The sequence below is a fragment of the Xyrauchen texanus genome, chromosome 34 (genome assembly GCF_025860055.1).
Source record: "Xyrauchen texanus isolate HMW12.3.18 chromosome 34, RBS_HiC_50CHRs, whole genome shotgun sequence".
In the NCBI taxonomy this organism is placed as follows: Eukaryota; Metazoa; Chordata; class Actinopteri; order Cypriniformes; family Catostomidae; genus Xyrauchen; species Xyrauchen texanus.
Genome location: NC_068309.1, coordinates 35,102,175 through 35,118,415, shown reverse-complemented (window position 1 = coordinate 35,118,415; position 16,241 = coordinate 35,102,175). Strand labels below are relative to the sequence as shown.

At 35.6% G+C, this 16,241-nt stretch overlaps 1 protein-coding gene across 1 annotated transcript in view; it reads left to right on the top strand.

Annotated features, from left to right (window-relative positions):
- LOC127627587 (uncharacterized) overlaps positions 1 to 16,241 on the top strand; it is a 59,347-nt gene that overhangs the window by 20,491 nt on the left and 22,615 nt on the right. Inside the window, exons 13-32 of the mRNA XM_052104024.1 lie at positions 13 to 116; positions 2,123 to 2,295; positions 2,456 to 2,598; positions 2,704 to 2,813; positions 2,935 to 3,067; positions 3,199 to 3,315; positions 4,613 to 4,712; positions 6,088 to 6,234; positions 6,542 to 6,604; positions 6,695 to 6,816; positions 6,923 to 7,095; positions 10,915 to 11,023; positions 11,198 to 11,260; positions 11,462 to 12,114; positions 12,255 to 12,358; positions 13,102 to 13,245; positions 13,334 to 13,495; positions 13,577 to 13,669; positions 14,717 to 14,866; positions 15,532 to 15,665. Coding sequence (XP_051959984.1) covers positions 13 to 116; positions 2,123 to 2,295; positions 2,456 to 2,598; positions 2,704 to 2,813; positions 2,935 to 3,067; positions 3,199 to 3,315; positions 4,613 to 4,712; positions 6,088 to 6,234; positions 6,542 to 6,604; positions 6,695 to 6,816; positions 6,923 to 7,095; positions 10,915 to 11,023; positions 11,198 to 11,260; positions 11,462 to 12,114; positions 12,255 to 12,358; positions 13,102 to 13,245; positions 13,334 to 13,495; positions 13,577 to 13,669; positions 14,717 to 14,866; positions 15,532 to 15,665 — 2,997 coding nt within the window. The remainder of the gene's footprint in view (positions 1 to 12; positions 117 to 2,122; positions 2,296 to 2,455; positions 2,599 to 2,703; positions 2,814 to 2,934; positions 3,068 to 3,198; positions 3,316 to 4,612; positions 4,713 to 6,087; positions 6,235 to 6,541; positions 6,605 to 6,694; positions 6,817 to 6,922; positions 7,096 to 10,914; positions 11,024 to 11,197; positions 11,261 to 11,461; positions 12,115 to 12,254; positions 12,359 to 13,101; positions 13,246 to 13,333; positions 13,496 to 13,576; positions 13,670 to 14,716; positions 14,867 to 15,531; positions 15,666 to 16,241) is intronic.

The following is a 16,241-nucleotide window of genomic DNA, read 5'->3' as shown; positions in this document are numbered from 1 at the left end:
AGGATTCCACAGTGAAGGCTGGGGTGCGCTTTACCTTGCAATTGGTGGCGTGATTGACTTTGTTGCTGCGTTTGACATACTTGTGAATCTACGCACTGAAGTTGTAACTGAAGATGGTAAAAAAATTTAAACTTGCATATTTTTGTAAAATAGGCACATTGTGTTAATAACTGTTCTGTAAATACTCTTTTATTTACCTACAGCCATGACCAAAAGTATTGGCAGTGATCAGATGCATTTTAAATAATTGCAAAAAGCTTCATAGGCCAAAAAAATTAACTTTATCACAAAAACCCAAATTTCACTGTTTTTTGGCCCTGGCACAAAATGACCAGCTAACATAATTTCACAAATCATATCAGCAGCACCTGGAATAGTGTGAACGAGTACTATTCAGGTGAAATCATGGTATCATTCTGATTGGATTATAAGAGCAGACTGATTGCTATAAAAGGAGGGAAGAAGTGCTTCCAATCATTGTGTTCTTGTTAGCAATGGTTACCTCTAAAGAAAAAATTGTAGCCATCATCAATTTGCATCAAAATTGACTCACATGCAAGGAAATTGCTGCAAAGAATATTGCACCTGAAATAACCATTTACCAGATCATCAAGAACTTCAAGGAGAGAGGTTCAACTGCAGTGAAGAAGGCTTCAGGACGTCCCAGAGTGTCCAGCAAGCGCCAGGACCGTCTCTTCCTGAGGAGTCAGCTACGGAATCGTGTCACTAGCAGTGCAGAGCTAATATTGGTAGCAGGTCGGTGTGAGTGCATCTGCACGCACAGTGAGATGAAGACTTTTGGACAATGGCCTGGTGTCAAGATGGGCAGCAAAGAAGCCACTTCTCTCAAAAAAAACCCATCAAGGAAGGACTGAAATTCTGTAGGAAGTACAAGGATTGGACAGCAGAATACTGGAGCAAAGTTATTTTCTCCCCCTTCCGGCTGTTTGGGACAGAATCCCAAAGTGGGGTTGCTTTTCATCCAAGGGAGTGGGCTCTCTCACAATTCTGCCCAAAAACACTGCCATGAATAAAGAATGGTTTCAAAACGTCCTGCAAGAGCAACTTGGTGATGATTCGTGCATTTTCCAGCATGATGGAGCACCATGTCACAAGGCAAGAGTGATAATGAAGTGGCTTTGAGATCATTACATTGAAATTTTGGATCCGTGGCCAGTCAATTCCCCGGGTCTTAATCCCATAGAGAACCTGTGGTCAATCCCCAAAAGGCGAGTTGACAAACAGAAGCCCACAAAATGTGATCAACTCTGAGCACTAATAAGGCAAGAATGGATTGACATCAGTCAGGACATCAGCCAATAAAAGCCTTTAAAACTTATGAAATGCTTATCTTTGTTTTCCAGTATACCATAGAAACATGTGAAACAATAATCTACAAATACTGAATCAGCAAACTTTGCAAACCACAACATTTATGTCACTGCCATTACTTTTGGCCACGGCTGTAAATCAATATTAAATCACCTAGACTCATTGTATATGGAATTTTATCTGATTTTCAATTGTAAAAACAAAAGTGTTTTAGACTTAAATGTGCTGTAAGCTATTTTATCAGTTCTAGAATTTCCACAAGCTGAGCTGTTGAATTAGTCATGCCCCCTCTTTCCAAAACCCTGCACTCCAAAGATAACAAATGAGAAGTAGTGGTTGTCAAAAAAAACAGCAGCAAAACAGCACCCTCAACTAACAACTGTTATGAACGACATGGCATAAAGATTCAAGACTCAATAATTCACTGCAACTTTAAAACTATGAGAATGCGTAATTATTAACAGGCAAAAAGGATTAGAGACCACGAGCGGCCCGCGGACACATTTTTGTTTGTTGTTTAGAGAGTCTAGTGCTATCACAGTGACAGGTGAGATATCTCACAACACTTATTTTAATTATCTTTCAGGGAGTTGGATATTTTTTGCACCCCTTCCCTATAACGGGTATAGCACCTTTAAAGTACTTAACACATGTAATTGTTTGATTGTTTTGCTTTGACAGAGTAATTTTATAACCATTGTTATTATACAGGCAAATGTCATCTGAAAGAAATTATATTGTAATGATGATTGAGAGCTAAAACTTCTTTCCTTGTTCTGGTTTTCTCCAGGATACGTGACAGATTTCACAGTAATATTTCAAACATATCGGAAGTCTTGGAACTTGTATTATGATGTCCTTGCTGTTCTGCCCTTGGATTTCATTTCTTTTGCCTATGATGATGGAGAACATTGGAAACTTTTGAGTCTACTCAGGCTGAATAGACTTATTTGGCTTCGTAGGGTACGTCAGATATTTTTCTAATATGGTGTAATACTGAATGCAAAATGATATACACAGTTGACTTTTTTCTATATTGTAATTAATGTGTAGATTAGTTGGGATTTAATTAGGTAGTTGTGTTGAAATTCAGTTGACCACAGCTATTGTATTGTGGTTTCAGATTTATCTGTATTTCTACAAAAGAGAAAGTGACATATATGCAAACCTGTTTGTACAACGGACTGCGAAATGCCTCTTCCTCCTGATTTTCTCTGTGCATTTTTGTGCTGGACTGTTGTACCTGTCAGCATGCTTTGAATTCAAGTATGTTTAGTTTTTCAGAATATTAGCCTATATGTCAGGGATATAGTAATATTTATAAAATATTTTTAGTCTGCTTTTATTTATGCCATTTTTTTTTTTTTTAAGATGTCATGAGGAATCATGGGCATGGAATGCTGGACTTAATTCTAACCAGTCCAATTTCTATCATTACATGTATGCAGCATATTGGACAACTACGATTATGACAAGTGTTGGTAATTTGTGGTTTATACATGCATTTTAAGTATAAATATCATTAATGAAAACTATAGTGTTACATTGCTGATGGTAAAAAAGACAAAAAAAATGTGTATTATGCAATGTATTCTTTTTCAGGATATGGTGACATCCTTCCTGGTTCGTTGATTGAACGATGTCTTGCAGTTCTTGTTGGTTTTATTGGCGTGTTGATTTTCAACTACATAATTGGCCAGGTTTTTGCCACGGTATCAGGTGAAAATGCTATCAGGTGAATATGTTTAAACACAGAAAATCATTTTGATCTTATTTACAATACATTTATGTTTGTTTGCTTGTGAAAAGGTTCATATAGCAAAGAAGAGCACAGTTTGATTCAGTAATTTCACTCTTTTTGCTCAGGGTGACTTTCCAGAACCTTCTTTCTGCAATGCGTGACTTCATGGAACGACACAACCTTACTATATCTCAGCAAAACCGAGTCATGGAATATATGAATCTCCTGTGGTCAAAATACCAGTTAGTATTTAATTTTGTCCTTTTCTCCTGTAATCTCTGTAAGTTATGTGCAGTGTTAACTATGGCCTCAGTCTCTCATATTTTCACAGTTGTATACAAGTATGTAATTATAAACAGATCTCAATTGCTTCATTAATACAATCTTTTTAACCTATGAAGTGATGATATAGTTTATTACTTATACCTATCATTAGGATCTATAGGATGTGAATGCACCAGATTGAACAGCTTTGATGTCTATTAACTCTGTACATTAATGAAAAGAAATTACATCCAAGAGCACATCTGGTGTTTAAAAAATGTCACAGGTGCTCCAGAAAGGGTGCAAAATACATGAAAAATATTAGTGGATGTTTCCCACTAATGAAAACATGAATCCACATCCAGGCACTTATGTGGAATTTTAATATTAAAAAGCCTTTATTAGAGGGGCTACATCTTAAAAAAGCACCAATGCGTATCGGCCAAAATGGGTCTTCATCAGGGTGTCCCGTGTTTAGCAGAAGGTATTTCAACATCTACAAAAATCACACACATTAAAGGTTGACCTTAAAGGTTAGGCACAGGATTGCTAAGCTAAGTTAGGCAGTCAGTTATTACAGTCACTTGAAAAGAGAAAACATAATTTAATAGCGATTGCTGTGAACTCTATTTATTATAATTTTTACTAAGATCTAAATCAATACCTAAATGAATTAATTAGTTATTAGCTTTAATTTACCTTGGAGCAAATGTAGGGTGTCCTTGCTTATGTTATACATTCATTTGGGAATGAGGAATGAAACACTTTAATCCATAGCAAATCAAAAAGTTTTTATTACATTTTTTTCATTACAAGTGACCCAGCAACAACAATGTTTAAATTTTTTTTTTAATAATTTAAATAAAATCCAGCTGAAAACTACCCAAACACACATTACTCCCATAGGCTCTCATTGTAAACGGCGGTGGGGCAACGGTTGCTAAGACATGATTTGTCAGAAACGCTTTTAAGGTGGGGCTTAGCGAAGGGTGAATTAGTTGAGTTAGTTGAGAATGAGTTACTCACAAAGATATAAAGGCTCTAGTTTAAAATGTGTTATATAAATGAGACTCGGAATGGAGTGTGTCAAAGTTCACTGTTACTTACAATCTGCAATAAATTTTTTATTAATAAAACTATCCATAAAAGCTAGAGAATTTTGTCTCCATATTTGTATTTTATTGCCAGGACTTGGCTAGATATAATTAGGACATTTCTTATGAAACCTTATTTATTTGTATTATTATTTATTGATTATTATTATCATTTCATCAGAGGTGAAGCATACCCTGGAGGACCATTTTTAATGCGTGACTTGCCAGTTGAACTGAAACAGACTGTCCTCATGGCAGAGAGAGGGGAGCTTCTATCAAAGGTCAGGTTTTGAATTACCTTATAACAAACATAATCTCTTTGTGTCTTATAAATCAATAGTATTCTGCGGGTTAACCAACAGTGTCATATTTTTATAACTTAAATCCCTATCCATCTGGTAAAAAAAAATATGGATTGTTCGATTAAACATAATCTTCATTTAAGGGATCCTGATATCAATTCTTAAAATAGCAAAATCGATCTTTTACTCAATCTTTTTTACTAAAAGTTTGGTTTGACTCGTTACGTGTAATGTGTGTCCAAAGATGAGATCCACACAATCATTTTACTATTCAATAATGTCTCTTTTAAAGGTGTACTCAGTAATTTTTTCCTCCTAAAGACATGAATTGTAATTTTGCAATATATGTAGGAAATCATGAGCACTCACATTAAAATGAAGACTCCAGTTATATCAGTAATCTTATAAAAGCTGTTTTATTCTACATGGAGAAGATGCGCTCATGGGGGCGGCCATGTTAGAATCACACGACCAGCTGAATACTACTCTCTTAATCTCAGTAATCATCCTGTTATTTGACACTTTCACTCACTGATTAAAGTAATCATGTCTGACTGTGAATACTACATTTCTACAATGTCATCTGAAACTTTTGATTTTAAATTATACTGCATCCAAGCCGCTAGGTGTCAGCATAAGTCCAAGATGACACAATGACAATAGTTACTGAATGCACACATAGCACAGATGCAGTAAAGAAGCATTCAGCTCCACTCACATTAACATGTGCTCTACCAAAACACTTTTGTCAGTCGCTGCCGCTATTCTTAAAGAGACAGTACCATTTTACCACTTGTTTCACATATCAAAGTACACAACAAAGCCTTTCAGAGTATAAAGATAGAAATACACTAAAATAGCACTAATTCAAGTAACATTAAATGTTTCCCTAATTGACTAATTGAAATAACTAGTCCCCACACAGATTGCATATTCATTGCAATGGGCATTAAATCTCGTAAACTGTCATAGTCCACAATATTATTCTGCAGGTAGAATGTAGCATCAGGGCGTCAATGCCAGCATCAAGCGCCGCTTTGATCTCCACATTTGTATTTATTTATTATAAAATAACATTTGTAAAATGGCGTAATGCACCAAGAAAGAAGGTCCCCTGTATGATTAACAGCACTAGCTGTGAAAAAATGTCTTTCATACAGTATATAAGCATAAAGAAGATTATAATGTTACTGAATTATACTCTAATCAGAATTGAATTGAAGTGAATCAAAGAGAGAGCTTGTAAATCTAATTGAATCAAGTCAGGACAGTTGTATCAATACCCAGCCCTACTTTTAACACACAAGTTCCTTCGAGTAAATGTTACAAATGTATTTTGTATTTTTTCCTGTAGATTCCTTACTTTGAAGAAGCTGGACTGTCATTTATACAGGACCTTGCATCAACCTCAGTCATGTACTTTTTTCCCAAAGGGGAAATCATCCAGTATAGTAATACTATCACAAGAGAACTCTTTTGCATTCGAGAAGGAACATGTCAGGTGAACAGAACAAGTGGATTCATTTTTATCTTTGTGATCTTGCTGTTTTTTAAGCATCTTGTACAATTAGCGCTGCGCTTTCAAACCATGTGAAGTTAAAAGTAATTCAACTTTGAGATATGGTTCTCGAGAGCCCTACAGTTTTTTTTTTTGCTAGTTTTTAGTACAAAAACACATCCTGTATAAACGGCTCATTCAGCAATTTTCGCTCTCGCCATTTGGTTGCGCTAACTGCAGAGTTTGCAAAAAACCAAATCTAGTATTTAAGTGATACTTTAAGCTTTAATTGCTTAATCTGTTTCTACAGATTTTGAATGATGACCTTTCAGAAATTGTTGGACGCTATCGAAAGGGCATGTATTTTGGAGAGGTAATGTTTGAATAGGGGGCTATGTATTGTTTATTAGTACCCTTGTATTCATCTTTTCATATAATCAACTTTTCTTACTGTTCTATGAAGGCAGGTTTTTTGTTTGGAAAACAAGCCACGTTGACAGTGCGTGCAATGACGTGCTGTGAAATTTTAGTTCTTGATTTTGACAAGGTCAGAGTAGTTCTTGAGAAATATCCCGTTCTTATAGGGTAAGTTACATTTAATTCAAGTAGAATTAAATTATACAGTAGAATAAAATGTCTGTTGCATGTTAATATTAAAATACATTTTAGGAGAAAATTCTCTTTCTTCTAGACAAATTGAAGAACTTCAAGCAAACTCGGAGTGCTACCAGACATTGGTCGACACTGTGGAGAAAAAAATGAAAAGGCAATGCAAAGTCCAAGATGATTCAGAGGGTGTACATAAGAAGAAGAAAGTCCCATTGACATTTCAGGGCCGAAGATATTCGAAGAAGTCAAAATGCTGTGAGTAATGCTGTGGTTTAAAGGTTTAGTTTAGTTTAGTTTCACTGTGCGGAGGGGGTTCTGCCATTTAAGCTTAGTGTACACTACATGACTCAAGCTCATCTCTTTTCATGTTTTGAGTCAGGGACTGGTCTGCGACGAGAAGTCTCAGATCTCACGATGAACATTCTTGTTGTGTGTGCACTCCTGTGACATGCGAGACGAGTCCTAGACACTACGCCAATTTTTAAAACAACTTGATATCTTGACGTCTTGTCATGTGTGTGCACTGTTCCAACGAGCAAAAGTCTGACAATGAGCCACAGCCAATTCAATAAATAGAGAGCGCAAGAAGAGGGCAAGGTATTAAGGAGCAGAAGACAAAAAAATATTAGAAAATAAAATTAAACTTCACCCACATCTCCCTACCCGCTGTCTTTATTATTTTCAGCTATTTTTCTTAAATGTTTCCTTTTGCAAATAGCAAAAAATGTTCTTTCGTGTTTGTTGAAAAAGGAGAGCAAGGTTTTGGGAGCAGGAGACAAAAAATAATTATAAAATAAATTAAACATCATTCACCTCTCCCTACCTGCTTTCTTTATTATTTTCAGCTGTTTTTAGGGGTCAAGCCCCGATGGGGCAAAAGACCCCTATTGTTTTTGTTAGTTTTCTTATTATTCTGCTGCTTCTTCTGGTCTTGAGTCTATGGCAGCCCATAGAACCGTCAAAACATCATAATAATTAATGCATTGGGAATATCTGTTGACATCTGCTGGAATAAAAAAAATATATAATTACATGAAATAACAACTATGAGAACAACAAGAGAAAAGTTATGAAATTTGACATTGAGATAGAGGACAGTCTGATGTGTTACCACAGCAAATTTGGCGTCTCTACCTCAAACCCTCTAGAGCCACCAACTGGCCAAATTTGCACTCACGTTTATGTTAAAAACTTTTGAACTGTGAGTCCTAGAAACAAAATTCTCTGATTCCTTGACTCATGACAATTTGATTGCACCCTATGATGTAATTTTCCGCAATTTTGAATTTTCTGAAAAACCTACTTTTCCGACTCCTAGGCCGTTTGTCCAATTTGCATGAAAATTGGCCTGCATCATCTAGAGGCACTCACAACAAAACATTATTCACAGAATTTTGATAAACTACACTGTTTTTGAATGGCGCTTCAACGAATTAGATGGAGAACACGCAAAATTGAACGTGAGGCTGTATCTCTGCAACGCTTTGAGGCATTGGGCGAAACTTGGTATGTGTCATCACCATTAACCCCTGAGGTTACCTGCAGCGTTTTGGTGCACTGCCCCCTACTGGTCACGAGATATGAAAAAAGCCAATTTTTTGCTCAAACAGTTCGTCATAAAATCATCAAATTGGTCTCATTAGATTCATTGGGGTATAGCGAGTACAACGATATGAAAAATACCTATGTCGGCCATTTTGGACATCGGCCATTTTGAATTTTCTGAAAAAAATACTTTTTTAACTTGTCCTAGGACGTTTGTCCGATTTGCACGAAAATTGGCCTGCATCATCTAGAGGCACTCACGATAAAATTAATTCACAGAATTTTGACAAACCATACCATTTTGAATGACACTTGAGGTTGTATCTCTGCAACGCTTTGAGGGATTGGGATGAAACTTGGTACGTGTCACGACCATTAGGCCCTGAGGTTACCTGCAGCGTTTTGGCACACTGCCTCCTACTGGTCAGGAGATAGAAAAAAACTTTTTTTTTTGGCCAATAACTCTTGAACACTTTTGCCCAAAATAACAAAAATTGTCTCTTTAGATCAAGTGCTACAAACTGAGACAAACGAAACCACATTTTCCTGTCATTTTGGACGATGGCCATTTTTAATTTAGACATAAAATGCTGTATTTTACTAACTACTTCGCGTATTATTACGAAACACGCTCTGAGGGAACTCAATCATTTTTGGTACAGCGCCACCTTGTGGTCAAAATTTATAATGCTATTGCTAAAAATGCTATGCTGCTCATGGTTCCGATAATCGGCTTGCCCCCGGTATTGCTGCATGCAGCTACATTTATTTATTTTTTCCTTAATGCAAATCCACATAAAGATGGACACAAGCCATTCTTTCACATTTGTTGAAAAAGGAGAGGAAGGTATTTGGTAGAAGGAGACAAAAATATTAAGTAAAGAAAATAAAACCTCACCGATAGCTCCCTACTCGCAGTATTTATTATTGCAAATGTGTCAATAAGTGCAAAAACGGCAACATCCATTCTTTCATGTTTGTTGACATGTTATCCACAATAAACTGTGAGTTTGTGAAGGAATTTCATTATAATTTTAAGATGCATTTTTGAAACAGGATGATGCTAAAGGCAGCTGTAATGGCCGTTTTTTTTTTTTCATTAAATACATGCAAATTTAAAGGGAAATAAGTGTACGATTGGAAACTTCAACCCTTGGTTGCTGTTCGGGTCTTTATTGACCTGTTTTCATGTTGTTTCTTAAATAAAAATGGTAACCTTTATATGAGTGGTACAAGAATAAGTGACTTTTCATCCACTGGGTATTGGAACACACATAAAAAAATCTTGATTCGATAAGTTTAAGGGGTCGTAAAAAAAAAAAGCAACACTTGTGGTGTTCGGGTGATTTGACCCGCTGTAGGAAATTAATAGGATATACTAAAAAACAGAGATTGTTATCCTTTTTTTTTGTCAAATAAAAAAATCAATAAATCAGACACAATGCAGAACACAACCACAAATAAATGAAGGGGTGAATCTATAAAACATCTACAATGCAAAAAATATGCCCACACACACACACACACACACACACACACACACACACACACACACACACACACATACAGGTTTGTTCATTGACTTCAATTGATTTCATATCAGGCTAAAAATATTTTCTATTTCAGAACTCTACCCCCAAACCAAACCCTTACCATCACACAAACACATCACTAGATTATAAAATCAACATCATTTGACACATTTAGGAGCCTTTTTTTTTTTTTTTTTTCTGAAGAAGACATTTGGCCCTCACATGTGTAGACAAACCTCTATATATACCAAACATACTTCACTGGTCGAAGTCTGACCCCTGTATGACAAAGTTTATGCTAGAATTTTGATGTTTGAAATAAATGACAGGTGTCTTATCTTTGTTACACAATCAGATTTGACTGGAAGCATGGTCATGTTTGACAGCATATTGGAGCATCATTGCAAACACTTTAATGCTACAATGTGACAAATAATAGTTTTTTATATTGTTTCAATATATTTAAAATGCATTACTTGGGGATATATCTAGAAATTAAGTTTGTTAGAACATGAGCTTATAGAGATCAGCCAATGCATGCAGCACAGGAGCCATCTACTGCCCATAGTTGTTATTTCATATAATTATAAAAAAAATAATATTCCAGCAGATGTCAACAGATATCCCCAATGCATTAATTATTTTGATGTTTTTACACACTTTTCATTTACTGAAATATAGGTTTATAACATAAAAGTTCATATAAAATATGCTTAATTTTAAGCAAGTCTTTGCTGCAACCAGGTTATTGCAAAGGAGATCTTTAATGGGGAAATTGACTTCAACATAAAGCTGCTTTAGCATTTGCTGTGTAACAAATACAACTTTGATAGAACCATCACTTTGGCAAATATGACCAGATTAATGGGTAATCAACTCAACGACTCTGCTGAAAAGAACTTTAAAAACAAAACAGAGCTTGTAAAAGGCAGAGATTCTCTAATGTCTATTAACCAGCCAATGTGAAAGCCTCAGTTTACTTGACCTTTACCTGTAGATGTGGAGGACTTTGGAAACATTCCAATCTACGCTGGATCAGAGGAAGAAACTGTTGCTGAAAAAGCACAGAAACTTCAAAAGAAACGACTAGGAGCACGGAGGCCAAAGTAAGCAGAAAGTTTAAGTGATTTATATATTCTCAGCCCCTAAATGAGTTGTGTTAATAGTTCATATAAATCTGAATGCACTGTGTGACTGCATTGCATGACTGAAGTGATTCATTGTTTTTATTGTAATAAATTAGTGAAGTAAAATGTATATTTGTGTCTTCGCATTTACAGAACAGTAAAGGAGCACATTACACATTTCATCTCAAGGTCATGTCCATCTGTTTTCTTAATGAGGTAAATGCAGTGCTATTCTGTCATTTGAAAGATTTTTACCTCAAAAATATACTTTAGGAAACCCTCTCATAAAATTTGACCGATCCACTGAGGAAAAAACAAAAAAAGGCAAACTAGGTGAATGAGGGCATATAGTATGTCCTAAATTTTGAATTTCTTCACATTACATTATAATTTAATTTATTTAACACTCTGTTGCAGGAGAGCCATTTTGCCCAGCAATTCACTGTATGTAAGATGGGAGTTTTTCCGGACCATGTTAGCCGTCGCAGTCAGTGTCATTTCGTCATTGCTTTTTGCATTTTTACACTACAAAATGGAGCTGTGGATTGTTTGTTACGTATTGGGATTGCTTTGTTGGATTGACATGTATATCCGAATGCATGTTGCTTTCTACAAAAGCAATGACCTCCAAGTTGACACACTGGAAACAGCACATCATTATGTCAAAAACGGCTTCCTTATGGATTTCATAACCTGCTTTCCCTGGGAAGTTGTGGGTTGGATGATGGTTTCACCATTCAGTAAAAATGGATTTTATGCCAATCCTGAAGCATTACATCTTTACGCTTACTTAAGGATCCCGCATATTTTCCAGTTGTATCGCGTTCCCCTTGCATTTTCGTACATGCAGGCTGACATTGGCGCAGAAAAGAACATTATTACTTTTGTAAAGTTGTTATTGTATTGCACCCTCTTCATACACTTCATCACTTGTATTGTCTTTGCAAGTGTGTGCCCTGTAGCGGACATTCATGGAGACACCACATATTACCTGCTCCCAATGACAAAGCACAATTGTACACCATTTACATGGGTCAAACATTTGGACAGGTCATTTAATGTAGATTTTGGTACGTATTGCTTTTCAGACCATTGAAGTGAAGTTCATAAATTACATTTCTGTCAAATTTTGTATTCTTAATTAAATAAATTTGTATATTTAGCTTTATGTTCAAAATGTTTTATAAAATAGCCAATTTTGTTCTTTCAGACGCTGTTACTTTCTCGAAGTTATATATAGTAAGCTTTTACTTTGCAACCACAACAATATGTGGTGTTGGATTCGGGGACATACATCCAAGCGTAACTTCAATGGTAAGAGCCCTTTTTTTTTTTTTTTTGACATTATTTTCAAGAAAATAAAGGCCATTTTCACCCAAATTCTCATTACTGTAATACAGTAATTTTTACTATATTACGGTATAAAGATCTGTAATACTATCACTGTTATTTTAATCAGCATAAATTACAAGCAGTACAAAAATGACTTTTTAAGTCAAAAATTAATTATTGTAATCAGATAACCATTACTGACTTTAAATTAAGTTCATTCCCAAAAACATTGAATACTTTTGAAACATTAATTATGTTCATATGTACATTTGTTTGCGTTTCTGTGACAGCTGAATAGTCACTAATGAGTTACTGGAAGGGAGAAACAGATGGAGGTGCTGAGTGTATGACATGTGTGCGACAATGAACAAAGGAACTTATTATCCAACACTGCTAACAAGAATAAGAAAAGAGCAAAATATTATTTCTTATTCATTTTCTTTAGATTTTGGGGTGAAATATGACCTGGATATTCTTGGCAGGTTTTGTGAGATTCACTCCTAATTATTTGAGATTAAAACAAACAAAAACAACTACATTGTCTGGGCTTTAATTTGCTCTATTTCAGGCCACAGCTTTTTAAATGACATAAGCATAAATAAATATTTTTGTTCACATATTCCACAATGTTTTTATGTGCTATGCATGTGTGGAGACCTCAGAGCTGCGAAATGATACTAAATCAGCCACTAACTTTTCTTTGTGAAATAAAAACAAACTTTCAGAAAATTGGCATGATTCTAATCATGATTGCTGGGACACTGTTTTGTGGCTGGTTATCTGGCACTATTACTGCTATGCTGGCTAACGCTGATGCCATGAGAGCTGCTTATACTGAAAGAACTGAGAGCATGAAATTATTCCTTAAGGTATGAATTTTTAAACAGTGTCTTAAAAGTATATGCATGTACAGTATTTATACTTTCTATTGCATTAATTTATTTTTCTTCCACCAAGAGCCATGAAATAACTGGGGCTTTATACGACAGTATAATTGGATTTTACACATTCCGATGGATTCGCACGAAAGGAATTGATCAAGACAAACTGTTTGAGTATTTACCCTCTTCACTAGTTGGTGATATATCAACAGTTCTTTATGCTGATTTTATAGCAAAGGTAAAGTATATTCTTGGCTATTTTTGTTAAAAAGACTGTCAACTGATATGCTTTATTCTGTAAAGTAATCTCTTTTCACAGGTGTTTGGTCTTAATATCCAGAGGAAGAATGAGAATGAATCAGTGATGCATCGTTTGACTCCTCTGGAAATCAGGAAAGCGGGAAAACTCAATGCAATAATGTATCTTGTGAATATTTCCTTAATTTGCTTAATCTAAAGCTGTTGCCAGTGAATACTTTGTTATTCAGTCAAATATAAGACGAGTAAAGTGTGTAAAAACTTCTGTAGAGCATATTTATATACACTCACCAACCACTTCATTAGGTACACACCTGTACACCTACATATTCCTGCGATTATCTAATCAGCCAATCATGTGGCAGAAGTGTAATACATAAAATCAAGCAGATAAAGGGCTTCAGTTAATGTTCACATCAACCACTAGAATGGGGAAAAATGTGATCTCAGTGATTTGGACCGTGGCATAATTGTTGGTGCCAGATGGGCTGGTTTGAGTATTTCTGTAACTGCTGATCAACTGGGATTTTCACACACAACAGTCTCTAGAGTTGACTCAGAATGGTGCCAAAAACCAAAAAACATCCAGTGAGAGGCAGTTCTGTAGATGGAAATGCCTTGTTGATGAGAGAGGTCAACAGAGAATGGCCAGAATGGTTCGAGCTTACAGAAAAGCTACAGTAACTCAGATAACCACTCTGTACAATTGTGATGAGAAGAATATAATCTCAGAATGCACATGTTGAATCTTGACGCGGATGGGCTACAACAGTAGAAGGCCATACTGTGTTCAAATTCTGTCAGCCAAGAACAGAAAGCTGAGGCTGCAGTGGGCACAGGCTCACTAAAACTGGACAATTGAAGACTGGAAAAACATTGCCTGTTCTGATGAATCTGGATTTCTGCTGAGGTACACAGATGGTAGGCCCACTGTTGCCTCAACTTTCTGTTCTTGGCTGACTTGTTCTGCTGTTGTAGCCCATCCACGTCAAGGTTCGACCTGTTGTGCATTCTGAGATGCTATTCAGGTACCTAATAAAGTGGTCAGTGAGTGTATAATAGAGTCACTAAAAGAAGTTTACTCAGCATTGAAATTTGGGAATCATACAGGACATTGATTATTTGAATTATATTGATTATTATAATTAATTGAGCTGAAGAGAATCAACTGAGAGTCAAACTTACATGTTGTTGCTTGTAGGGGCCATTTTTTGAGACAATGCTGACAAAGGAGAATATGGAGCAGTTAGAAACGGATGGATGTTTCATTCGCCTGTTAGCCAGAAGAATTCGACCATGCCTTTACAGAGCCAGTGATCTCATATATAAGAAAAATGACTATGGATCAGAGGTATTTAAAAAAAAAAATAATTAATTATAAAACGGTGGTTAATTATTAGGGCCGTCAATTTAAGCTAATTTAGTACAGTTAACTTTGAAAAAATTATTCACACAGAGTGTGTTCTCACAATCTGTCTACACAAATATTTGGTAACACTTTACCAAAAGGTTGCATTTGTCAACATTAGTTAATTACATTAATTAACATGAACTAACAATGACAACATTTACTAATCTTGGAAATTGTAATTCTTTTCCTCTTTTCGAAAGATGTGGAATTAATTTGTGTATTTTTGATTCCTTGGGCTTATTAATAGGCTTATGTTAGATTATATTGAAATAAAGTATATATTGAGTTACATGTAAAGCAAATATGTTAATGTCTATTCCAATGCTTACCTTTATGCAATGTCTTTGAATTATCTTCATTTGAGGGATTTGATTACTCAATCAAGCTTATAGTGCATTTTTTTTAATCAATTGACAGCCCTAATTATTGGTGTGCAAATGTCATATTATCATGACACGTCAGCCATATTAAAAATGTGTGAACCAACTGAAAATTAGGACCGTAGTTTATGTAGATTGACATTTGAAATGTTCATATATCCCTGAAATGAAGTTTCACAGATATTTGTAATGATGTTTTAAAATTGTTACACTTTGTTTTCCTAGATGTACTTCATTGAAAAGGGAGAAGTGGATGTGCTGTCAAAGGATGAATTAACAGTTGTTGTCAAACTAAAAGCTGGACAATACTTTGGTGAGAGAAGTTTGCTCCTGGGAGAACCAAGAGCAGCAACAATAAGGTAAATTTTTCTCTTATTACTTTCTTCTCAATATTCAAAGCATGGATTTTTGGTCAAATTTATTAGCAGAGAGATTCATTTCTTCAAACTTGATTTTATCTAATGTCTTATAATAATGTGAGAAAAATCAGATGAAATCTAAGTACTTTATTAAAACTCACATTTAATATGCATTACTTATATATATATATATATATATATATATATATATATATATACACACACACACACACACACACACACACACACACACACACACACACACCAGTTAGTTCCAGTCCTCAAATCTGATTGGACAAGAGACGTTCCATGAGCACTGATGGTCTGACAGGTTGTGGTTCATGCTGTTCTAAACTAAAGTGTAAGAGCAGTGCAGATCTGTTAAGAGCTATGATAGACTTTGCGCGCCACACCTACGGTCCGTCGGTTGTGACGAGCCTTGAGGATGACCCAAGAGGCCCTCCTCCTCAGTTGCTAACCTGCCCTATGCCGGTTTCGCAGAGCAAGGTAATTGCTTTGATTGGGGAACAACACTCCCTGACGCGTTGTCACCTAATCCTCCCCACCTCGATGTCC